Source organism: Stegodyphus dumicola, chromosome 3, assembly GCF_044657685.1.
Source record: "Stegodyphus dumicola isolate Sdum_Otavi_A_Nest chromosome 3, ASM4465768v1".
NCBI lineage: Eukaryota > Metazoa > Arthropoda > Arachnida > Araneae > Eresidae > Stegodyphus > Stegodyphus dumicola.
The window spans coordinates 54,457,976-54,485,609 of NC_140770.1; the positions used below are offsets into that span (position 1 = coordinate 54,457,976).

Here is a 27,634-nt window from a genome sequence, read left to right on the forward strand (position 1 = left end):
ATTATGTTGTATTATCATTTCCTACAGAGTAATTTTTTAGAGGTGCATGTTTTTTATGACAAGTTATAAATGATAGTTAATTTCTCAAGTGATTATATTTTTTCCAAATATTCCAATTCCAAATATGAGTATGTAAGTTGCATTGAAAACATAAGTAGCATTGAAATCTTAAAAAGTCAAAATCAGGCAATTAATAGCAATACAAATTCAAATAATGTATAAAACACACTATTGAATTTCTTTTCTAGAAAAAATATGTGTCAATATTTTTGTACATAAAAAATACTCATAAGACTCACCAAGTATTAAACAATTCAAAAGAATAATAATCAATTTTAAGTTATGAAAAGAACACTTACTCTCTCCTTTATATCAGGATCATTACACCTAGCTAGTCGACCACCAAACATATGAACACCATAACAAGCAAATACAAACATGAGAACAATAAGTAGCACTGAAACCTAAAAATGCCAAAATTAGTCAATAATAGCAATACAAATTCAAATAATGTATGAAGCATTATTAAATTTCTTTTGTAGAAAAAAGTATGTGTACATTTTTTTTTATATAAAAGAATACTCATAAGATCCACCAAAATATTAAACAATTCAAAGGAACAATGCAGCAGTTCAAATTGATTTTGTAAAGCATATCAAAATGTCTTTATTATTAAGAATAAAATTCACATTTATACTAAATTATCGGAAATTCTAAGGTTATGCTGTTTTTAAATATTTTTAGCCTAAAGTGGTGTTAGCCTAAATGTTCTCGAAATGTGTATGCATCTATCTGTAAATGAAAAAAACACCTGTTTGGGCAAAATATATAAAATCTGAAAGCTTTCAGATTTTTTTAAACCAATAGCAATAGCTTGACTTAAAAAATGTTAATACATTTTCAGAAAGGAAAATAATTGATATGTACTCTGTTTAAAACAGTTTATAAGAAAAACATTTCAGCTTGAATTTTGAAACTGGAGAAAATTTACTCTTAGATTTGGAGCAAATTTTACAGAAATACTTTTCTTTCAAAGGTTAACATTGTATACAACATTTCGCCATGTAATATCTTTTTAAAATAATTCCATAAAAATTATCCTCAGAAATATATATGATGAACAGCCAAACCACTGATTACATTGTATTTGGTTAGTTGAGCCACTGCAGCTACATATTTGCCTTCAACAAGGAAAATTTCCAGTGCCTGCATTCATTGCTGATGTGCTAACCCCCAACACCTCAGTATTTATTACCAATTTTACCATCTTTTTTATCCTTTTTCACTGGTACTAACAACTGCAGCTTGTCAACATCCGGTGACAGCATCTATTCGTAACCTTTGGGCATCAATGTCTGGCTTTTATCAAATTGCTTAAATCAGCAGCGTTCCATTTTCCACACATATATAGTCAACAAAATGATGCCTCAGTATCCCTGGTAGCCATTAAAGTATATTTCAATCTTGCCCTGTGCCATCTATTTCATTCTGATAACTACATCCTCATAGCAAAAGGGGGGATTATAATATTTTGGCTGATTATTACATTTCGATACAATAACCGTTAAGGGTATAAAAAGCATATACTGTATTTTTTAATCAAATTCTTCTCTCTACAAAAATCTGTATTTACAAATAACTACAAATTTAAAACTGGATTTTGCCCAATTTTAAATCATATAATGGAAACTAAACATACTCAACAGAACAATATTTTTGCAAGATTACTAAATAGTTGTTAATTATAAATAATATTAATATATACATTCAAACGTCGTTAATTCGGACGCCCATAATCCGGACCTCAAAGATAAAAACCTTCTGCGCATGCACTGCGTTGACACATGCGCATAGGCGTTTACGCGTGCGCGTAAGACCTTTTACGACTGCGTATATGAGTGTGCGCAAGTGCAGAATATGTTTTCGCGTGCGCGTTTTATGTATAATGGACGTATAAGCTAAAATTATCTAATTATCTATTTCAGTTAATGTTGATGATTGTGTTGTTCCTTAATTTTCGAATTGGATCCGGCTTATTATTTTTTGCAGACTGTAAGAGCAATTTTATAAAAGAAAGCTTAAACTTATATCAAATAGAATTTACGATATATATTTGTTAATATGTAAAGGATCTAAAGCGAAAGTATGTTTTGAAATCCAAAATCTGTTTATCAATTCCCGCTGCTCGGCGGAGGGAACGCCGCGGCGGGCGCGTAATGAATTGGAAGTTGATCTGTCAGCACTATCCTTATCTTCAGTGCAGATGTTTTTATTTTATTTGGCTTATAATTCCTTACCAAATGTAGTATTTCATCTCGATATGCTCCATCTTTGATATGATTTAAAAAAAGTTCCTCGTCATTATAATTCGCTTCCGATAGCGAAGAAAGTGACAGAGGTTATTGAAAACGAAAAAATTTCGATTGACAAATTAGTCGGTGTTCTCGACACAGCAATTATAGGACTTGAACAGTAGAACTTTGTAACTGAACAAGAAATTATGTCTGTTTAATAGAAATAAAGAGAAAGTATTATCACATGAAACGAAGCAAAACTTAAACAACTTACATTGAAAGAAATGTTTAATAAAGTAAACAAATAAATATTAAGCTTTTTCTTTTTGCAAATTTTGATACCCTTTAGATCATAATTGTTCTTTATTTCATAAATTACGGTTTCATATTTTTAATTTTAGAATTTCTGCATGCCATCTTACGAGATTTAAACTGATGATCTATAATCCGGAAAAATCGATAATCCGGAATCGCCGAATTTAAAACTGGATTTTGCCCAATTTTAAATCATATAATGGAAACTAAACATACTCAACAGAACAATATTTTTGCAAGATTACTAAATAGTTGTTAATTATAAATAATATTAATATATACAGTCAAACGTCGTTAATTCGGACGCCCATAATCCGGAATGATCTATAATCCGGACCTCAAAGATAAAAACCTTCTGCGCATGCACTGCGTTGACACATGCGCATAGGCGTTTACGCGTGCGCGTAAGACCTTTACGACTGCGCATATGCGTGTGCGCAAGTGCAGAATATGTTTTCGCGTGCGCTTTTAATGTATAACGGACAGTATAAGCTAAAATGATCTAATTATCTATTTCAGTTAATGTTGATGATTGTGTTGTTCCTTAATCTTCGAATTGGATGCAGCTTATTATTTTTTGCAGACTGTAAAAGCAATTTTATAAAAGTAAACTTGAACTTTCGATTATGTCAAATAGAATTTCTGATGCTGGAGTTCCCAAAGGATCTACAAAACGAAAGTATGTTTCGATGTCCATCAAACAAAAAGTGGAATTGCTGCAAAAAATTGATAAAGAAATGAAGAAGATGACAGAGAGGTTACTGAAAACGAAAAAATTTGGATTGACAAGTTAGTCGATATTCTCGGCACAGCAATTACGGGACTTGAACAGCAGAACTTTGTAACTGAACAAGAAAGTATGTCTGTTTACAGAATTAAAGAGAAAGTATTATCACATAAAATGAAGCAACTTAAACAACTTACATTGAAAGAAATGTTTAATAAAGTAAACAAATAAATATTAAGCTTTCTTTTTTTTTTTCTTTCTTTTTTTTTTTTTTTGTAAATTTTGATACCCTTTAGTTCACAAGAACAATTACCTGTTCTTTATTTCATAAATTGCGGTTTCATATTTTTAATTTTAGAATTTCTGCATGCCATCTTACAAGATTTAAACTGATGATCTATAATCCGGAAAAATCGATAATCCGGAATCGACGAAGTCCCGACGAGTCCAGATTAACGACTTTTCACTGTATAATATATTATTATAAATAATATTAATATATTCAGAAAGTATCCAGAAAGTATCCAGAAATTATTCTCTACATTTCCAAGAAATCCTGAAAAAAAAACAAGATGCACAGGATCAAAGTAGGTTAGTTAGTTTGGTGAAACAGAAAAAAAAAAAAAAAAAAATCTTCTCTTGTGTTTTTCAGATCTGGCAAGAGCATTTTCCCCTGCTTGCTCTGTGAACAGCATTATTATCTGTCTGCAGAGAGACTCAGAATCAGCTTTGCTAAGAGCATTTCCTATTCTTGCTGTCAAGAGCAACTTCATCCTTATCTCCAAAGTGAACTGGTAGCTGTTTGTCTGCTACTGACAAAGCACATTGCTCAGAACAGCTAGAACAAATTTTAAAGACAGCTTGTTTTTCTCAACTTCACCCCTGCACTATGAAAACCCTCGTAATACAGCATCTGATTAAAGGACAGGAACTTTCGTAAGGGTTTTGTGAATAATCTGCTTTTTTTCCTTCCTTTGTTTTTATTTTTTTTCCCAATGCGAACCAATGAACACTCTGTCTTGTAAATTTTCATATAACCTAGAGTTTTAAATAGATTAAATATTTACTTTCTTTACTTTGCATTAACTCATTATAATTGCAAGAATAATGCAGTAATCTAGAAAAGGGAACAAGCAGTTTTTGAAAAAAATTTAACCCATATATCTAAGTCTAGAAAAAGAAAAATGAGTGAGATAAACTAGAGCACATTGCACAGAAACTGCATATGAGATTAGGAAATTATTTTAAAATAAAGTGTCAAGTTAACAAGCATTTTGCAACAATAAATAAATAAAAAAATTTTTTTAACAACAAATATGAAGGCCAAGACATGGAGATCAAACTTAAATAATATTTAATTATGTAATTCATTTACGGAGAAATGAATATCAGACACATATTGTTCTTCCTAGCAAAAATTACAATTATACACTTTTATCCAGCTTTAAGTTTTAAATGCATCATCAGTGCAGCATGTTTTCCACAATGGCCACCGTGTCCTTAAAACTAATATCATAATGATATAAGTTGCAGAAATGAAATTATTTGCTTTTTTTTTTGTCATTTTGACAATCAGCTTTCGACACTCAGTTTGAAATTAAAGAAAAACACTGTTTCTAATTAAATTTATACTTCAGGAATATAACTATTGCTTACTGCAGTGTGAATTCCATTGCAGTAAGCAATGGTTATATTCTTTAATTATAGTTATATACTTAATATAACTATAGTTATATTCTTATTATAACTGTAGTTGAACAATAGTTATATTCTTATTATAACTATAGTTGGACAATAGTTATATTCTTATTTGACCATGCCTACTACATGATCTCGTGCCTTCAGTTATAATAACAATACTTTTTAACATGCAAAGTAATGAGAGAAAACATACTTCACTAAAAGTAGAGGATATATTAATAGATAATTTTAAGCTTATACAACTAAAAACAAACAAACAATGTGTTAACATAAAAACTTTAAGACAACTTTTCTACATTCAAAACAATGGAAATTTATATAAGCATATTAATGGCAAATTTAGATTAAATTTTAAAAACCTATTAAGAATTAGACGGTGGAATTCTGCATTTGTCTAAATTTAGATACAAAATTAGGCTTGCATATCCATACTGCATTAGATGTTTGCATAATATTCAATCTTTTATAAAAATGATTAAAAAATTTAATCTCATCTTTCTCCTTTTTTCATCACAACATTATTAGTAACATCTGAAAATCTCAATATTCACAAAATTTCATATAAATGAAATTTGCATGATACTTTTTAATTAAAAATACTTAAAAAATACACAATTTTTACTTTGATAACTTTTAACATTAATTTACATACTTTATTATATGATGTATCACTTTTTTAGATTTGGAAGAAAATGTGTATTTTAAACTGAAAATTGCAAATATGCGGAATACTGTCACAGTATACAGAACAAAATATAATAAAAAAGTTGAGCTTTGTATATATATATATATATATATATATATACATCTATTCACTATATAAGGAAATACAAAGAATTACTTACCAACAGAATTTCTTTAAATCCACGACAAAGTTCATAAACTACCTTACGCATATGTGGAACAAGACTGAAAATACGTAAAGGTCGTACACATCGTAAAATCATTAAAACTTGAGCACCAGACTGAGGTGGTACTTTTTGAGGCATCCAACATAAGAACACCAAACTTACCTACAAATGAACATGAGTTAATTTTACATGTATGACAGATATACACATTTAGATTTAACATTATATATTACTAGTAGCCCCTATACACAATACTTAATTAAAAACGTATGACTTTTGTTATACATACCTTCTTTTAGAATTTTTAATTAAACTTTTAATACCAATTTAAAAATTTTAATAAATAGTAAAGTGGCAGGTTAAAAAAAACTAGGAAAAGACACTAATTTCTCACCATAATTGCTTATTTTTTTACTATCTTTATTTTAGACTTATACACTGACAGAATATTAATTTAAAAGACAGCATTTTAAAAACATTACTTTATTAAGGACTTCAGTTAACTGCTAGAACAAAATACTTCTTGTTACATTGTCTGTGGAATAAACAGTGCTTAAATGTAATAAAATCTTTCATGCAAGCCACTACAGAAAGTGATCGTTATTTCTCAGGAATAAACATTGTCTTCCTAAGGCAACCACACCCCAAAAGATTAAAATTGTGCATAATCATCATAGGGAGTTTCATTATATTTATAAATTCCAGAAACAAGTAAACATTAAAGAAGGCAGTTGTAGCTACAATTCTTACATGTTCACAGCATAAAATCAGTACATGAAAGAGATTTTTAAGAATAATAGACAAACCAACATAAATCTCTTTTAGAAATTATTTGCTGTTTAAAAGAAAACAATACAGACAGTAGCTTTAAAGAGCCAGATAAAGTAGAAAATTAAAAAAAAGTTTCTAACACTCTGCTAAATATCACAAATCACGAAATGGAGATGTCCATATATAAATTACAGATGGAATAAAATATAGGTGTCAAAGCAAGGTTCATAAATGTCATAACTAAAATACAATCAAAGTTTGAAGTATCAAAATGTATTAAAAATCCAGTACAACATGGGAATATCTGATTTATTTCCAGAAACAAAACTATTAATTAAGATACAATAAAACGCCGAACAAATATTAATTTAGAAGTCAAACAACAAAAAATCACCATTATATTTTCAAATTTTCACAGGACTAGTTTCGATGGTTTTACCGAACCATCATCCTCAGCTGGAAAAGCGCAAAACATTGTTGGTCTGAAAATCATACTTCCATTTTTCTGCTACCAAAATTATTCAAAAAACATCTTCCATCGGCGAACTGGAGGCATTTCACATTCAAAAAAACTTTCTGTTCTAGTTAATGACCCTAATTCCATTCCATCTTTGCCTTCAGCCTTTAAAGAAATTATGTTTTAGTTCTAGTTTCATCAACAGATGGTGCCAGTAGCTTATCTCCTGTCCAAGCTTTCTTATCTTATCTTATCTAATCATTATATCTACCTGTTCATTTGCTCTTTTGCAGCTGAGGATGATGATTCGGTAAAACCATCGGAACTAGTCCCGTGAAAATTTGAAAATATAACGCTGATTTTTGTTGTTTGACTTCTAAATTAAAACTATTAATATTGTTAAAACTGACTTTTATTGACAAATAATATTGTTAAACATGTTTTGCCTCTAAACACTGAATATATAAAATATAAATGGGTCCTCTACCATTAAAAATGAATACCAATTTACATTGTTTAACTGATCAAACATTTTGCTGATAATTTAATATTAAACAATAATTTAAAAAAATACAGGTTTACTAAGGAATTGGTGCTTTAAAAAAATGCAACAGAAACCACAATTCAGTAACACATATGGACTATAATGAAACAGACACACATATATTTATTAATAACAAAAAAAATTAATATCATCTACAAATAAAACTTAATAAACATATAAATTTAGGGTACTTATGTATTAACCCCACCACAGCAGAAATTGCACTGATGCACCAATAAAGAGCAATCCTATTGCTCGCACGCAGTTAATCTTTTGGATTCCTTTTTGCCTTGTTGTTTGCTAATTTTTGACATCATTTTTTAGTGCTACGAAAATGCGTCTTTGGGATTTGCCAAACACTTAAGAAGATGCAATTTTATTTTTTCAGGAGTGAAATATTTTAGCAAAAAAATGGAAATGTACCAATTTGCATGATATGAAACTTTATTTTGGTAAACATACATTTTGGAAATGTAATTTAAGACAGTGTGATCAGCAAGTGGGACTTAGAAAAGACAACTGCTTTGAAGGAAGCAGAATTCCATTTTGTTCAGCTTTGAGATTCATATACTGCTGGTGCAAGGAGTTGACATCGATTAAATTTTGTGAAAAGCAACTTGATTTATCAGATAAAACTGTTATAGATTGAAACAATTACATGTGTGAATTATGTGTCTTGGATATGGAGAATAAACCAAACAAGAAGGTAGGTGGACCAGACTGCATTGTGGAAATTGATGAAAGTTTGCTTACTAACTACTGTTGTCATTGTTCCTAATAGAACTGGTTCTACCCTTCTTATTAAAATTATTGAAAACATTGCAGATGGTAGCACAATTTATTTTGACAGTTAGAAAGGTTACCAAACAAATAGAATAAAAAAAGAAGGATTCCTACATGCTAAAGTTAATCATAAATACAATTTTATTGATCCTAATACAGGAGTTCATATACAAACAGTTGAGAGAATGTAGGGCAGTGCTAAATGGAGGAACAACAGACTTAGGGGAACAGCAAGACATCTTTTAGAAGCTTATTTAGCAGAGTTCATATGGCGACAGCATCAGGTCAAAGAAAATAGAGACTGTTTTGAATCTATGTTAAACTCTATATCGGTCCATTTTCCACCAAAATCCGATTGTCTACTTTGATTTTAAATAAAGTGTTTTAATTTATGATTTGTTGCAAAAATTTTAGGTGTAGATTGGCAGCATTTAAAAACTGCCAAATCTGCAGCTGTGGTGGCATTAATACATGAGTACCAAAAATAGCTAGAACTTGGTTGTGAATTTTTTAAATATTTTTTGCAAGCTATTGGAGAGATTTAGAATAATTATGAAAGATAATGTTTCTATTACTTGAATAAAAATGATTTTTATATTAAATTTGGATAGGAGCACCACCACCCATGCATGCACCAGATTTTATATGCAAAGTACATAAACATTCATGCATGAGACCTGAACCTAGGATCACAAAACTAACACCAAAATTATCTCGTAAATTGATTAATTTTACTAAAAACAGCATTTTTTTACAACATGCTTTAGTACAATTAGAATAAAAGCAAAAACGTTTGATGTTAAGAGGGGAATGCACAACTATGCTTACCATTAAAAATATATCATGCAATCTGAATTTTTTTATATTTCTGCCAAATAAAAAGAAATATCTTTTACAAAATTACACTAATGCAGCAGTTTAACTAATAATTCCTTAAGTGACTCTTTTTTTATTTATACTCTGAAAACATATCAGGTGACATAAATAATTAATAAGAAATTAACTTGTGATTTCAGCAAATAGTTTTACCAGAGAGCATGCTTATATACGTAAAAAGTGAACTGTGTAAATATATTAAAAACCAACATAAAAAGTAATTAAATACACAGAGAGAGAAAACCTATATCAGTTTTTAAATTAAAATTTTTTTAATTTTCATTAAAAATCTCCTTCATTATTACTTAACATATTAATTGAATAAAAAAGTTCACCATACCATTTTATAAAATTTTAAATTTCTATTACCATATATAACTAACTCATAAAGCATTTTCTTTTTTCTTTTTGCATGCTTTCATGGTGTAATGTGAAGCACATTTGATGCATATTCGGGAGGTACGCAGTTCGAATCCTGGTGAGGGCTATGAGGATTTCTTGTTTCCTGAATTTTGAAAAATTCTAAAATACTCTACAAGTGGCACCTGAACTAAAAGGTGGTGGACAATAACTCATCACCACAGGACTTAGCAAATGGGTCCCCTGATACCCAGTTGCCCCTTAAAAGGGAGAGTATATAAGGTATTTTCTTTCTCCTTTCCCTGTATCTTATAATATAACTGAAAGCAGGGTCAGTGTATTGGAGTTCATATCCCAGCAATAGTATTGCATATTTTACATGTTACTGCATCGATATAACCTAATGACTCTACAAACTGCAGCAAAGCAGCAAAATAAACTTATGCATATTTACACATAGAACAAAAGAGTAATGCAAAACAAAAAGTAAACAGAAACAAGATAAGAGCAAAATAAAAAATAATAAAAAATAAACAACACAGTTTACCATAAAAAGCACTAAAGCAGTTGTGAATAGTCACTTTGCAGGTGTAACTCATGCAGCTGCTCTCAAGCCTTCACTATAGATTTCATAAAATTTTATAAAATAAGATTAGAATTATATAAGTGATATAAGGAACATATATATTAAAAAAAAACAAGGAAAAGATTAAAAACAGCATCATTGCTACTGTTTTGAAATCAATTATTAAATATGTCTAAGAAGTTTCAATATTTATGTAAACGCTGAATATCAAATTTTCATTCTAATTAAATAATATGAAAGAATTTAAGTTTTGGAATGTATTCTGTATGGAATACACAACGAGTTAGAGCTTTTATCCGATTGTAAAAACATTTAAAAGGCAAAAGTTTATGAAACAAACAATTCCATAAATAGTACAAATGAAACAATGAAACATTTAATTATATATACATATATATATATATAAATAAATGAACAAAAAGATGAAAAATCTGAAAGGATTCAGATCTTAATGTCACACCAGAGGGTTTTTTTAAATTTTTTTTTTTTTTTTTTTTTTACACACTTTAACTGAGCTTGCAGTTTATCAATTTGCTCTTGGACTAATTCCTGCTAACAGATTTTTTTTTTAAACTTTACCATTAAACATCACTTTCTTCACATTTCTGCCAAATAAAATTCTACAGTAAAATCACAAAAATTGTTAAAAGCAGCATATTTTCAGATCCCTAATAGAGTGTTAAGTGCTGCAATATATTTTTCTACTTTATTCATTTTATCATATCGATCCTCAATTTTCTTAACAAGGTGACCTAAACATTTTTTTTTTGTCTTGTTAACTTTATCATTAAACACCACTTTCCTCACACTTAAGCCATAAAAAAAAATCAGCAGCAAAACTACAAAACTTTTAACAGCAGCATATGTGTAGAATTCCAGATTAGAGTGTTATATGTTGCCTTACACTTTTTTATACTCCTTATACTATTTCTTTAAAAATAATGCCTGATAATAAAATTTGGAGGTAATATCCTTTTATTCAAAAAATGATAGGAACTCAAAAGTGAGGATTCAGACTAAACACACTGCTGATACTAATAAATAGAAACATCACAAATAATCATAGAAGTTACACAAAATAATGAATACATTTAATTATGCAGCATGATTTATGCCAGAAGCTGTCACACATTATTTTCCTCTTTTTTAGGTCAACTGAACCCCTGGAAGGCTCTAACGGTTTTAAAAAATAATATATAAGGTTTAGGATTAAATTCTCTTTAAGATTTTGCTTTTATGGAGACTATTATTAAATCCAAAATATGTTGTAGAATCAAAGATTTTCCTTGCAGTGGAATTAATATTGTTCATTGAGTTAAAAGCTCATTCAGCTTCAAATGCACCAATTGTGATAATTTATATAAAGACAATAGCTTTTTTACAGTGTTAAGCATTTCAATGACCATTTTTTGCAACTGCTTTTTTCAGTGTATACATCTGGGAACAATATTTTGTTGAATTATTTGTTCCACATTTGTCGAAGAAGTTCATAATAAATGGCACTCTTCAAATCCCACCAAAGTGACTCAAGAACTTTCTTCGGATAATGGCTAAGTTCTTCCTACCATTAGAAGTTTATCGTGGTTGGTTTAAGAGAGACATTCACAATGAAATCCAAAAAGATATTTATTTTTAATTTATGTTTTAATATGAAATTCAGCAATTGCATCCTCTTTTCTTCTTTTGATTACATATTATTTCTTCTGTGGTCCATGCCTCTGAATAATAATATTAAAATTTGACTTTAATTCTTCATCCTTTTTATTTATAATTATTTTGCAGCAACAACCCTTTTTTTTAAAGACATCATGTGATAATTCAATATTTTTCTTTTGGAAATTTTTGAAAGTTATTTTTGCTTTCAGTTGGTAATCTTTTAGATTCCTTTGTTTATGAAGCAGAATTAATTTTAGATTCATAAAAGCCTTGACGACTTTTAAAATTATTAATAGCATTGTCTGTTCTCATGATCAAGGAGTTAGCTTAAACTGCAACTGCTATCCATCATCAATGCCCAGTCTTTTTAAAAATTCCACATTTAGAAGTTTAAAAAAATACTGTTCAATATAAAATACTGGCAGAAAACAGAATAGTTCCTTTACACACATAACTTTTATTAGAATGAATAAATTAAGAAAATAGAAAGATCAAGGTGCTTGCAAATTAAAGACAAACTCAACAAACAGCTCATCTGAGCACTTCCCCAAACTTACCACTCCATATTCTATGCAATGCACATTTGAACTACATTAGCATTTTAAACACAAGCTTTCTTAGCATCCAACTTTCATCTTGCATTTTGCATCTTGCATTACAGTCAAGCAAAAGACTTACTGTCTTCTCCTCTTCCATTATGTGATTATTTAAAATGTTTGCTTGTATTTTAAAGTTTTCACTCTCTTCATTCATTTTCCTTCAGATTTCTGAATTTATTGTCTGCTAAAGGTACTGAAATAGAATAATGATTTAAAAAAAAAAAAAAAAAAAAAAAAAAAAACCAAACCCCTTTGAAATTGAATCATGCTAGGTCTTCATTTTAACTGAAAGGGTATTTCAGCAGTCTTAAGACAATTTATTAGTTACTCAATATCGTGACTCCCAAATGAGGATATTAATTTTAATTTCAAGACTCTGGCAATGATAATAATGATAAGCAAGTTATCAAAATTAATTTTTTTTAGTAAATATAAGATTGCCTTCTAAAATGTTTGCTCAGTTTATTTGAATGCTTTACTAAGTTCAGTTGTTATTTTGAGCAACTTAAAACTGAAACATCAAAGAACTAAGTGAAGTATAATTCCTAGGTCACACTTTACAAACTACTTGTACATATCTAAGATACTGTTCTTTTTTTAGTATTCTTTATATTTTCAGACGAAGTGCTGTTAAATGTGTTGCATGACACATCTTCCTACATGAAGCAGCACTGAACATATGGATTGATAATTTCTTAGGAGAACTACCTGACAATGGAAGATTGTCATAAGTAATTGGAAGAATAATATTGATTAGCATTCTGAAAAGTATTGGCTTCATTGATTCATGTTTAGTGACTGAGTGGAATGGTAAGAGAACTGATAGAAGTTATTCATCAAATGCAAAATAACAGAGTTGATGTAGCTACAGATATAATACATACATATATCTGGAACATATTAAGAATACTATCATTAACACTACTAATAATAAACTGCTTAAAGTAAAATAGATTGATAGATTTTTTAATATTCTAGTGAATACTGTTTAGAAAAGGAGAAATATTAAGAATCTCACTTACTGTATTTGACGGTATATAAGACGCACCCTTATTTAGAAGGCCACACACATGTAGATGTAGAAAACGTTATGTGTGTCTAGATCTTTATCCGGGCTAAAAATAGCATTCAGTATTGAGAGTTAACCTGTGTCCTTCTCGTATAAGACGCAGGTAACTTTTTTGAGACCAAATTTAGGAAAAAAAGTGCGTCTTATATGCCGTCAAATACGGTAATTATTTTGCTATTCTGCTTTACATTAATAATTTGAATCAAAGTCAATGTTAAAAAATTTGAAACAATAACTTATTAATTTCATGTTGAATATTTATAATTAACACTGATAAAATGCTGAAAACTAGGAGAAGGAATAATATATATAAAGTTTTGCCGCTGGAATCTTATGTTATTTCTAAATAAAATTATAGACTTTATAATTTAAAAATTGTATTGTTCATAAACCTTTTTGTTTTTCCAGAACTGTCACTTAATTCAATTCAAAAAATCTATAAAATGCTTTCAGATTTATAATATTACACTATATATTAATAACTGAAAAAATTAAAAGAGTTTCTCACAGCAAATATGAAAAAATCCATGACACCAGCAGCATCTTTTATTAATGCTTTGGGGGTAAAAAATAAACCATCTGCTAATGTTTTAAGAATAATTTCAAGACTCATGGCAGTTACAAATGCGTACTCTGCAATCTATAAGGAAAAACAAAAAAACAAATTAACAATTAAGAAATTCTACCTAAGTATTCCAAACAGTATACAGGATCATTGAAAACGAATGCTAAGATTGTAAAAATACTAACATACTATTCATTGAAGAACTATGAATTTCAACAACAATAATCCCTTATTAGACATAATGCTTACCTAGTACATGCTCAGATTTTTTTATTTTCTCATTCTCAATGAGAACAATAGTATAAAAATTCTTAAAACTAAATCATAGTGATGCATTAAAACAATTGTGCAAATTTTATAGCAAGACTGATAATTATTCAAAATTCAGAGAAATAATTTTGTTATAGCAAAGCATGCAATAAATACTACATGGATCATGAATCACCTATACATTTTCAAGTTCTTTGACCTCTGAGATTTGGATTTTAAACCTCTTTTCTAGATTAAATAGAACAGAAAAAAAAAGCCAATGTAAAAATTAACTAGGTAAAGAAATCAACTTTAATTGTTGCAGATTTTCAATAAAATTCCCTCAGTTTCAGGGTGATCACACACAAGTTCTCCTCTTTCAACAAAACTTTTTGTTCTTAAAGAAGAAGGGTATGTATCTGATTGCCATCAAAACTGTTAATATTTTAATCAAAATCTATGTCAAACTATGGTTGCACTTTTTGGTTAATTTTAATCCCCATTCTAGAGTTAGGTGACATAATTTCTGACTACCAATAAATTTTTGCACCTCCTCCTCCATGAGTTATATGCCATTAAACCAAAATATTTCAACTTTAGGAATTTTTCATCATGGCAAAAATGATTCAAGCATTGAAATATAATAAGTTTTTATTTTATCTGGGTTAATCTTGTTAATAAGATGTGCCTCAGTATTTAAATACGACTAGGAAGCATCACAAATAGTCTTTTAGGAAAGAACATTTGTAATACACTAAGAGTCACTAATACTACCATCATTGAAGAACTATTTGAAAGAATGCTTGATGAAAACATTCATTGTGCCCATACCCTACCTAAAGAACTGCAACTGTGACTTCATAATTCAGATAACTTTATTAAATACTTGATTGAAACAAGATTAAATATATACTTGATTGAAACAAGATTAAATATAATTTCAAGGTCTGCTCTATAGCAAATGAAATAGACAGTTTCTGTACCAGACCAATCAATAAATGAATACAATTAATGAATACAATTAATGAATACAATTAATGTAAAAGTTGTTGAAGTGGAAATTTGCACATTTCTTGGAAATTTACACATTTGAATCACCTTAAATAGTTATGAATAATATGTTTTATAATCTTCATATTCTTTCTTGATGATCCAGTATCATATCAAAGATCATATTACCTGCAATACAGGAGTATTCATAACCCTTTTTTGAGGCGTCTCGAACATCATCGAAATGCAACACAGCGTTGTAATCCAAATCATAAACCAATCTAGATATGTCACAAGGCCTAGTAAATTGCTGCTCAAGAGAAGAAAACAAAGATAATATTTAATTAACACACAAGAAATTTCATAATTACATTATTTAAAAAAAATTGGAAACCATTATTATTTCAACATACTGAAAAGTTTTGTATTTAATTTTCCTTTCCTTTCCAGTCACAGGATCTCTGATATGAGGATCGTATCTAGCCCACACGATTGTCTGGCAAAATTTCCGGAAACGACTTTCACGAGATACCATAAAAAGAGGAGTATCAAAATATGGATGATTTTCCCTTAGATCTTCTTCTCGTTGATTTCTAGTAAAAACATACATTATTATGACTTTTAAATACACATTAAAATTATGAGTAAGTACATTTATTAATAATTTCTATTTGAATAAATTATTTATATCTTATAAAAATTTGAAAATGAGATTTCTTTTGTAATCTATAAACCACTTTCTTTACATGATCAGAAAGTGGACAGAATGCTTGCTGGCATGCAGTTAAAGAAATATTATTCAAACACAACTTATCACAGTCTTCAGGAATGGTGGTATATCATGAAAACAGCATTCTTTAATTAATGTTTTGATTTAAAGAAATAGAAAATATCGCATGCAGAAGTAGCAAAATATAACAAAATGCAAATGTGTTTTTTAATACTGTACATTGAATGATGATAGTCTCATGACAAAAGTTATTAACATGATGAAAAAATCAAGGGCATTCTTCTAGCTGCTCTGGTCTTACATGATATCTCTGAGATAAACTTTTCAGATCATCCAAATAAAATGCAAAAGAAGTGTTTAATCTACTGGGCATGAGTTATGCACAATTTTTATTTAATGTTATACAAAGACCACTGGCATTGCTTTGATTTTGACTGCCAAGTGTTTCTTGCTTTCATACAATTTATTAGGTACTCAGCACTTTACTATTTCAATCATGGACTAACCCCTTCGTGCCGACTGTCATGTATATGTGCCAGCAACGAACGCACTTATCTACTGGCCGACACGCAGGCATGCCAGAGCATTGTTGCGTTTTCTACCGAATGTCACATATTTGTGCCAGTACCTTGGAACGTTTTTCAAACTATAATTTCTGCCACAAGATGGCACTGTATGCCCATATGGTTTCAGATACATGTACCTTAGACCTTCTACTTGAAATGAGAGAAGCATGACTCACATACACGTGTTTTTGATTATATAAACAAACGGGGAACTAAATGTTTCCGAATGGCGTGATTTATGACGTCTCTTTAAATCGCACTTTATTCGCACGTGGTAGTTGTTTATTGTAAGTAGAAGTTTTATATGCGCTAAAGCATTGAGTATTTCGGTTTACAGTTCAGTTTTTAGAAAATAATTAGATCTTGTTAGACGTGAATTCTTTCTGTTTTTACCGTTTCAATGTCGAAGCGTCGAAAATGTTTAACAGAGCATGAAATAGCAGAAATGATGGAAAATATTTCAGATATTGATTCTGAAAGATTAACTGAAAGACATTTTCCAAAACTTTGTTCAGAAGAGACTGATAAGAAAATGAGATGACGATGCTTCGTTTGTTCACATTCCTGGAAAAATCCTCCAAAACGGCAAATGAGTTATTACGAGTTCAAGGAATGTAATGTAGGACTGTGTGTAGATCCCTGTTTTAAAATTTTTCATACGAAAAGAGAATTTTAATTAATATATTTAGTTTTCAGATGTATAATGTTAAAAGTCATAAAATGGTGAGTAATTAAAATAAAATGTGTAAAATATGCATTTAAACAAGAAATAAGGTAATTAAAGTATATATATATAAATATCTATAAAGCATAAGCCTTTTAAATACTCTATAGAGCATTATTAAACAATGCGTTGATACTTCGGAAATTTCATGGATTTAGGCTTAGTGGCAAAAAAGCCCCCGGCCCTGGAGAGACGCTCGCGGAAGACACTGCCGGCCTCCGCGATAAGCACGCATTTTCGCTACCCAGCTCGAAGGGGTTAATATTAGTATACCTATGTCTCATGATCTGCAGCTATGTTATTCAGAAAATTTGGACTTCATTCAGCAGCACAATCATGGCATTTACAATTCAGTCAGAAAACTTATAATTTAACACATTTCATTCAACTGCACAAACATTCTTAAATTAGCTATCCAAAGATACAACCTTGAAAATAGACATTTATGAAGAAAATTTTGTAGTCTAGTTTTTAACTAATAGTCAGTGGAACTACCATTTCGCCTCATATAATTAATCTCATTTTCAAATTGCTGTTCTATATATTTCTGTTCTGTAATCACAAAAGCACAATAACTATTTCAACTATTAAAGTAAATTATAAAATTTTTAAAATATATATAATTAACTTGTTTCTCCCAACACACAATTACTTAAAATAAAAAAAAGTTTCAGTTCGGTAAAATAATAATTATCTACTAAATTCACATAAAATTCATCCACTTTAAATGAAAAACATTTCGAAATATTGTTGTTAATAGATTATGAACTCTACTGTATTTCATCCAATTATTTCTCTAGAACATAGAATTAGTACCTGAAAATTTAAATATCTTTCAATGAATTTTCAATTCTTCTATACTGTCTTGAGCAGAGGGTTCTTCTTTTAATGAAAATAAATTAAATGAAAAAAGAAGCTCTGATTAAAAATATAACATTCATTTAAAAAATTCATTTTTGAAATGAATTATTTAAAGAAAGATCAATTTGGGGGATTTTAGAAAATCCCCCAAATTGAAAAAAGAAAAAGAAAAAAAAAAAAAAAAAAAAAAAAAAAGAAAGATCAATTAAAAGAAAAATCAATTAAAGAAAAATCAATTTGGGGGATTTTCTTTTTGAAAAAACAGTTTATTCAGAATTCAAGCATAGTATTGAAGATTAAGCCATTTGAATGAAAAGTGCACAGAAAAATTTACAGACTGAACTAATTTAAAGATTAAAGGCTGATATTAAAAATTAAGATTTACATGAAATTTTTGTGATGGAAAAATTATCAAATTGCTATCATATGAACATAATTTTATTCGGATATTATGCATTACATGAAAGGAAATTTGCCATCAACCCCATTCAGTAACCTAATACTTCAGTATAATTTCATGAAAAATATTAGAATATGCCCTATGAACTTTTAATTCTTTTCTGGAAAAAAAAAAAAAAAAAAGGGATCTGGCTTTAAAAAAAATTTTTTAATGATTTACAGATTTGAAAGTTTGAGTTGCTGAATACATTATTGGACAAAAATTAATGAAGTATTTTATATACACAAATTTAATGTCACTAAGAAAAGAATAATAATGCAGTTGCTACAAAAGATTATCAAATAACAGAGTTATTTGAAACCAACATGTCTAAAATAATAATTTTTTTCCAAGGGCATAAGTACTCTTTTTATACATACAACAAAACATACAAATATTACTGTATTAGATGAAGACTAAATTAAAAAAAATTATAATCGTGAAACCTTTAAAAAAGATATAAAGAAATAGTCAAGTACATAAATATACAAATGCAAGTATACAAAAAGAATCAAAATTAAATACACTGCTTTTATTTGAAGGAAGGATACAATGGTAAATAAACAGAAAAATAAAATGTTATAATATACACAGCAGATAATATTAAACTTCAGAAAGCAAGCAACCTTTTCATTTCTGCTTGCTGCCTTTTTTGTTGCAGCAGTTTAATATCAAAATCATGAGGACTTCGAGAAGCAGTTGGATTCAAAGTTCCACCATCACCATTTTCACGTAAATGATCATACGTCTGTTTAATTTTTATTGAGCCTCGCATGGAACGTCTCATACTTCTAAAAATATACATAATAATTTGCATATTATAAATTGGGTAAAAATTTTTAAAAACTTCCTAACAATAAGAAATATATGTTCTATAATCATCATATAAAAATTTAAGTAACATGAAAGCTGAGTGGAATCAATTACCTTCTATCCAAACGAATAGTTTTTTGACTCTGAGTTTGCTTAGGGCCTTTACCAAGAACTGGAATCTGACCAGAATCACCAACAAGTAGTCTTTGATTATTTGAATCTCTAATTTCAAATAACAGAAAAATTATTATAATGAAAGGAAAATATTTAAGAATCACAGAACAAGTTTAAAGCAAAATAGACACAGACAACATTGGATCAATGCTCTTTAATTAGGATTTTGCTCTAATTCAGACTGAATTTCTTATATTATTATTTAAATAACTATTTATTCTCAATTCATAAAGATTTGTTATGCTATAACTTAAATAATTATTCATATAACCTTAACTTTTAATTTATGATGCATTCCATTATAAAAAGGTTTTTGTCTCTGATATTTTATTCATAATACATAGATAAAGAAATACATAAACAAAACTAGATATATCCTTGTGCTTATGAAAAAACCCCATTGTCATTTCTCCTCTTTAAAAAATGGTCCTGAACATTTAAAAATCACAATAAACAATGAACAATCTGAGAGAACCTTTTGCACATATATATATATATAAAACGAATCTCTCTTTTTAAATAGCTTACTCCATTTTAAATCACTAAATGTAGTTCAAGTGACAGTGATAAATTTATCGCAAACTGTTCCAAAGATATCTTGAAGTATAAAATTTTTAGCTGGTATACTTAATATATAAGGTTACAAACAACTTTTAAATAAAAAATATATATAAAGCTTATTACCACTGAAAAGTATCAAACTGCTATTATTAAGAAGCATGTTTTATTCTTAAACTGCTTACTTTCTTATAATGTGTTTTATAATTTCAAAATAAATAGAAACATGAATAGGCATTCTACCAGTAATAAGAATGGTTCATATGGTAAGTAATGAGTGCACAGGGAAGTGGCATGCAAAAAATGGAAGACTTTCAAAAATGGTTCTCTAATGCTCCAAAATATCCAGAAAAAAAAAAAAAAAAAAAAAAAAAAAAAAAAAGATAAATATTTATAATTAAAGTATTATTTATGAAAGAAAGGAAATAAAAGCACTAAATTATTTAATTGAAAACTGTATTAAAATAAATTCACAATTGAATTCACTGCAGCAACAAAACAGTAAATGAAATACTAACAAATTAACAATAGAATTTTTAATTTTCATGACCAAAGACTTGAATCCGCAATAGTTACAGTTAAATGATAAGAATGTCGATAAACTATTTAACACAAACTAATTATAATGAAAAATTCAACTAAAGTAAACAGCAAATGCAGCAGCCAAATAGTTTACATTAGGAATAATTAAAAAACTAAGATTAGATTTAAAAAAAAAAGCAAATGATGATGTTAATGAAAATTATAGAACTACAAGTATTATTAACCCCCCCCCCAAAAAAAAAAATATATATATATATATCAAGTGCAATACTGACAAATAAGAGGGATGAGATTATCACATTTATGTTAAAAACAAATTATAAATTATATGCTGCACAGTACAAAGTCTTAAGGTGTGTTCATTCCTGAAGTTGGGTTGAACTCACTGGGACTTTGGTGGTTTGAGATCTTAGATCAATAACTTAAATCCCATAAAATGACATGCAGAAATTGTAAAATTAAAAACATGAAATGGTAATGGTTAGTTGAGAAATAGCAAAAAAATAATATTTGTAACCTCAAAAAATTTAAATTAAACAAAAAAAAAAAAAAAAAAAAAAAAAAAAAAAAAAAAAAAAAAAATAATAAAAAAAAAATTAATATGATGATTTATTTTGTTTTTATAAAATATTTCTTTCAATATAAGTTGTTTGGGTAATTTTCTTTCTTTTTTTGCATGTGTTAGTTCAGCAATTTTAATACTGTGTTCCAAAGTTAAACTGTTTCAAGTCCTGCAATTGCAGTGCTGAGAATCTTCACTAAATAGTGAATTTAAATTTTTTCATTTTCAATACCTTTCTATCATTTTCTTCATTACCAGTTGCAATATAGTCTGCATTTAAATTGACTGAAGATTGAAAGACTGCCATTACAATGAATACTTCAGTGGTTTCTTCATCTTCATTCATCACATTTTCTATTCATCAGAAAATTTAAAATTTTTTTTTCTGTTAAAGTTTTTTCTTTCATATTTTCTAAATACTATCCATCTTAAGTTGGGTTCATTTCTTTTGTGACACAACCATGTTTTTCATGTAACTGGAGAAAGAGGGGAAAAAAAAAAAAAAAAAAAAAGAGATATTCTTGGTTTGAGATTTGCTGAGCAATAAATGGCTATCCAATTTCTTCAGGAAAGAGATATTCAGTTTTACGTAAGGTAAGGTTGTGTTGAATACCTATCTCATGAAACTGAAATTTGATTTGAAGACAAAATGGCAATATTTTCTGAATTTAAAACCATACTATTGATTTTGCTCTCTACTAATGGGTTATTGATTGCAACATTGTCATTGAAATCAAACTTTTCAGTTACATTATCTTTATTCAGTATTTCTTCACATATTTTATTAATTGGAAAATTTTGCATTTTTGTTGTGATATCATCAAGTCCTTCAAATTCACAACTGCCATCCTCATGATGAAATGAATAGCTGATTATAAATTATGAAATGCATTTTAAAAAATATCTGCAGACCTATTCTCTCATGACCTTGCAATGCTCTATGCAACACATTATATATAAAAAATATTTTAAGAATTCTTAGATGGGCTTACTGCCACAGTGAATTTAAAAAAGGCTACTTTTATATCGAAATTATATTGTGTACAACTATTCAATACCCATGGCCAAATGGCTGATGTACAGTTTTGAGAAAAGAGTAAAACAAAAATGTTACCTTTAATTAAAATTTTGTGGATATAAGACAGTTTTTCTAAAAAAATTCCTCATTGAAAGCATCTCTCTCCATAGGCAGATCTCAAGTTACTTTGCTTACTTAACTAACTTTATTAAAATTTTAATATTTATAAAACAGAGTCATAATAATAGACGGAACCAAATGAAAACACTTACACATTTTCTTCAGTCTATTATTATGACTGCTGTTTTATGAATATTAAAATTTAACTAAGATAGAAAAATGCTGCCCTCTAGAAGCACTTAAGGGTCAAAAATGCTATTTGCTAGCTAGCCAACAGAGTTTAAAGATGAAACAAGATGCAGGTTGATTCAAAAGTATAATGGATAATAATGTTTCTCAGCAAAAGAAGCCTCAGCTAATGAAGAAAAATGGATTTAAAGCCACTTGCTTTTCTTGAACACCAAATTCTGTCTCTTCCCCACCGCACAAAAAAATCATAAGATCTGGATAATAGATTATTCCAATTACAGGATGCCCAGACTTTTAACTTTGTACTGTGTATTGTATTATCTACATTGTCCCATAGGTATTAAAAATATTTACTTACATAACAATATTAGTGACACTAGCTTTTCTAAGTATATTTGTAGTATTTCTAATTTTACAAGGAGATGCTATTAACTTTATAGGCCTTGATTTTCGAAATGTTACAAGATTGTCTTCATTTTCACTCAATTTCTTCATTGTTGGGGATTCTTCAGGCTGATCATCAACAAACTGTCGCATAAAGCTTTCTCTGACCTAAATGAATATACACATATATATATAAATTGGCCTATATAAATTAAACCAATATTTTAGAAATAATGAACATGGATTTAATATTTCTGAAACATCTCTAACAAAATAGGCAACACAATAGTGTAAGCATAACTAAAAATTACCTTCTACTTTGAGGAATGAAATTAATGCATCTAATTTAAGTGTAACACAGGGTGCTGTAAGAAATTAACATGTACATCGAGTACGTCACTAAATCTTTATAACTTTCTTTAACACCAAGAGTTTGAAATTTTATTTTAATAAATGCTTATCAACTTGACTGATTTTCAACTGCACGTCAGCTATTTTTTGGCAAGTAAAAATATAAATTTCATTACAAACTTTCAAAGCAGATACAAAATTAATAAAAAAAGATAAAAATTGCAGATTGTTTTGAAAGTCCAGGGACTAACAACTCTCACCAGTACTCTCAAATGATTTTGTGATTGCCATATATGAAGATAGGTAGTATAGCACTTTTTACTGTGAGTAAAACCTACACAGAATTACCGTTTATTTGCTGTTTGTTATATGTGTTGAAATGCAATGCAAATTACCCTGGTGGCTGAAAAGGATCTACTATTAATTAGCAGACAAATAAGTGCTGTTGAATTTTGTGTCAAATTATCCAAAAGTGGTAAAGAAAAGTTTGACCTGACTCAACAAGCACATGGTGAACTAGTAACACGCAGATCAGCCCTACTTAGTGAAAGCATTTAAGAGAAAATAAATGCAGTGTGCTGAATGAGCTAAGAAATGGGCCCTATCAGCAGTTGTAAATAATAATAAATAATAAGAACATTATGAAAGCAGAAACATTTTTGAAATAGACTAGATCATATTAATTCATGAATCAGTTAAAATGAATGCTGGAGTAGTAGGTTTCTGAATGAAATCATTAAGAAACACTTAAATCATGTGTGCAAGATAGAAACTAAATTCATCCTGTGAAGAACACAAGATCCATTGCAGCCCACCAGCAGCCAAATGGTAAATTCACTTAACACTAGTAGTTTGACCTCTTTGATTCCAGGTGAAAGAAATGCAATGTATGGCCATCCCTGCATGGCCATTTTTATGGCTTTCCCTCATCCATATTATGAACACAAATTAGTTTCCCTTAGAAATGAAGCCTCCATGAATATCCCCTCTTTCAAGGCAGATAGTGCTCATGCACTTTGCCAAACTCAAATAAACCAAAAATCAAGATCCATTTACACTCAATATTCCTTTGACAATTGAAAAATGATCTTGAGTTCTTAAATTGACTGATTGCAACTGAAAAAATTCTGAATAAGATATTATGCTACCAAATTTAAACATCAGTTAAGCATCTGGAAACAGAGGGATTCAAAGCCTTCAAAGAAATTTCAGGTTTCTGCTTCATCAAAGAAGTTAATCTTAATTTTTTTAATACCCATGGAATAGTATAGTAATGATGGATTTCAAAGAAAAGAAGCAAATTCTAAATGGAAATTATTATACTAACATTTTAAAGTTCATTTAAAGAGAGAAATTTCCAAAAGAAATTAACCGAACTGCTTCATGTGAATGATTTCTCCTTTTTAGGATAAAGCTAGACCACATGAGACATACAGGGTTGAAAGCTTTGGAAGAAAATGGTAGGCAGTCTCTATACAGTAAACTTTACAATCTGCAAATTCCGGAGGAAGGAAGTTTAGCATGGAACAGGAAGCTAAAGCTGCCACATCTTACATTAGCTCTCGGAAATACATTCAAAATGCATTTGAGAAATTACTATGTCACTGGAAATGGTATATATAGTACGAAGGCTGCTATTTTGAAAAGGAAACCCACATTAAACTTACTAATGACTCCAAATAATGATCTTTGTCCACAAACTTCTGAAACACTTGATGCAGTTTTGCTAAGCTAATTTTTTTACATTCAGGTATAGCCTTTTAAGCAAATATGTAAGGGCACCTTAAAATATATAATTTGCACTTTCACAGCTACTAAATGATAAGCAATCTAATTTTTAATGAAACATAGAATGCATATAGTTATGGCACATTTAAAATATAAAATGCATCTGGCATTTCACATAAATAAAGACATAAAGATTCTTCTTCAAGATCTGATACTATGAAATCAAAACAAAGTTGTAGATCACTTCACAGAAGTGAAACTTGATTAGGTCAAGATTCATTGATTATAATAATATATCAAACCATTATTCATTAGGGTGTAAATCTATACCCACTACAGTGGTTCTCAATTGGGGAAATGAAGGAATTGAAGGAAAACTATCAGCAATGGTTGAAAATAACAAAGCATTATAATAAATGCTGATTAAAAAAATAATCAGAAAATTATTCGTCAAAAAGGAAATATTGATCATTAAATGGGAAAATTTCCAGTATGGCTGTTACTGATTAGAATGTTTACAGAAGCAATTTGATTAATTAAAAACCCTGCCTACACCAATCATATTATTTAATTCCTAATACATTGCATGCAGCGACCCCTTCTCTGCTGTATCAATGTGTAAGGAAAAGCTACGACTATTACTTAATTCCTAATATATCGCATGCAGCTACCCCTTCCCTGCTGTATCAATACGTAAGGAAAAGCTACGACTGAGTTTAAATTTGGCTATTTAACATGAATAAAGTTTTATATGAATTCACTTAGAATTTTATTATGGTATTATATTATTTCAAGAATGGTTAAAGTTTTTATTATATGCCTGGACCTTATCAATAGTCAATAAATTCATCAATGCACACATTTTCTGCTTTCCTTTTTACAAAAGCTGAAAGTCAAAATATTCATTCATAATGTTATGCTTTGGTTTAAAAGTATGTATATTACTGTGTTAATTTGAAACAAATAATGCAATCACTATTCTTTGTTCAATTATATTTTTTGAAATATATTCATTTCAGTCTATTAAGTTTATAACATTAAAATAATATAACAGTAAACTATATTATAAAAAAAAAAAAAAAAAAAAAAAAAAAACCCAGAGAAGTGTCATAGGGAGATGTCATAGGTTTTGAAGAGAGGTTAGAAGATGGATACTCTATAAGCGCAAAATCTTATTAAGAAGCATGTAAAAGGAGAGGAGATTGAGATCCTAGCATAGAGTAATGTATACTTAATACTAAATTGATTTATGAATATTAAGAAAAAATTCTTTGGAGAAATGCCATTTAAGATAAGAAATGCTGCAAATAAAAAGTATTTAAAAAATCAATGGAAAATTATAATTTTAATGTATTATTTTAAATAACAATTAAAATCACTAAAAGTACAGTTCTCACATGGTCTGAGTAATTTTTTCTGCCAATATCCTGCACCATTTGAAAGCAGATTAATCGCTAAAATATATACATATAAAAACTGAAAATGCCTCTCTCCCAAATTCCCCATTTAGATTCTTGTTTCTAATTTTTCAATAAATAAAACTTACTTAATAAATTTGTCTATACTAGAAACAATTTTTTTAAATGCGCTTGACAATTAATTTTCTATTCTCTAAAAATGGGAATAAATTAGTATTAAATACATGCTTTTGTTATTTTTCTAACCTTTGGCACAGTAAACTCAGAAGGTACTTTGTTCAATCGACTCATCTGTGGACTATCTGGAAATCGTTCAAATAAAAGCAGACGCAAAGGCAAACCTTCTTTGATTCCTGCACTTTGTTCTCTAGCTTTAAGCTGCAATAAGAAAAGGTAGATAAAAAATATGCATAATTTAATTCAGAGATATTTCACAGCTAACATAAATTTAAATTCAAAAGTTATTTATGGATAAGAAATTTTTATTTTTTGTCATAATTTTTATAGCATTCATATACACAATTTCAATCTTTAGAAAATATAAATGAATGATTTGGATTATGCTATGAAAAAAGTTTTATATTAATCATACTGTACAAATGGAACTGACACAAAATATTTGCAAAGAAAGTTCATTGATAAAGAATGAATACTATAGGCTGAAAGAAAAGGCCATGCCATTTGAGTGCTACATCTAAATGATATAAGTTGAAAGAGCATGTTGGAAAGCTGAGAACTTTCCAAAATACTGTTGCAAACCTAGTATATTGTCCACAATTCCAAACCGTGGTGATTCTTTAACACACAGAATATGTGTTACTGTTAGGGGGGCATTTAGAGATGTTTTCAAACAATTATGTACACTATAGAAAAGAAAAAGGAGGGGTGGGCAGTTCTATATCTTCCGCTCTACTGGGCTGATTAATGAAATTCAAATTGTGCTTTTCATGTCTCGAAAGTGCGACTTAGGATATAAATTAAATTTATGTGTAGCACTGCTCTAACATTTTTTTGACACAAAATCGAACTTTTTATGAAATAACATACCAATTATTTTCCATAT

General features: G+C 28.9%; 1 protein-coding gene across 1 annotated transcript in view; it reads right to left on the minus strand.

Annotated features, from left to right (window-relative positions):
* The window catches only part of na (sodium leak channel non-selective protein na), a 135,694-nt gene that overhangs the window by 66,471 nt on the left and 41,589 nt on the right, over window positions 1–27,634 (minus strand). Inside the window, exons 16-24 of the mRNA XM_085812895.1 lie at window positions 26,818–26,949; window positions 23,049–23,242; window positions 19,641–19,748; window positions 19,340–19,504; window positions 15,807–15,986; window positions 15,583–15,703; window positions 14,098–14,229; window positions 5,883–6,050; window positions 360–464 (exon numbers count right to left, since the gene is read on the minus strand). Coding sequence (XP_085669021.1) covers window positions 360–464; window positions 5,883–6,050; window positions 14,098–14,229; window positions 15,583–15,703; window positions 15,807–15,986; window positions 19,340–19,504; window positions 19,641–19,748; window positions 23,049–23,242; window positions 26,818–26,949 — 1,305 coding nt within the window. The remainder of the gene's footprint in view (window positions 1–359; window positions 465–5,882; window positions 6,051–14,097; window positions 14,230–15,582; window positions 15,704–15,806; window positions 15,987–19,339; window positions 19,505–19,640; window positions 19,749–23,048; window positions 23,243–26,817; window positions 26,950–27,634) is intronic.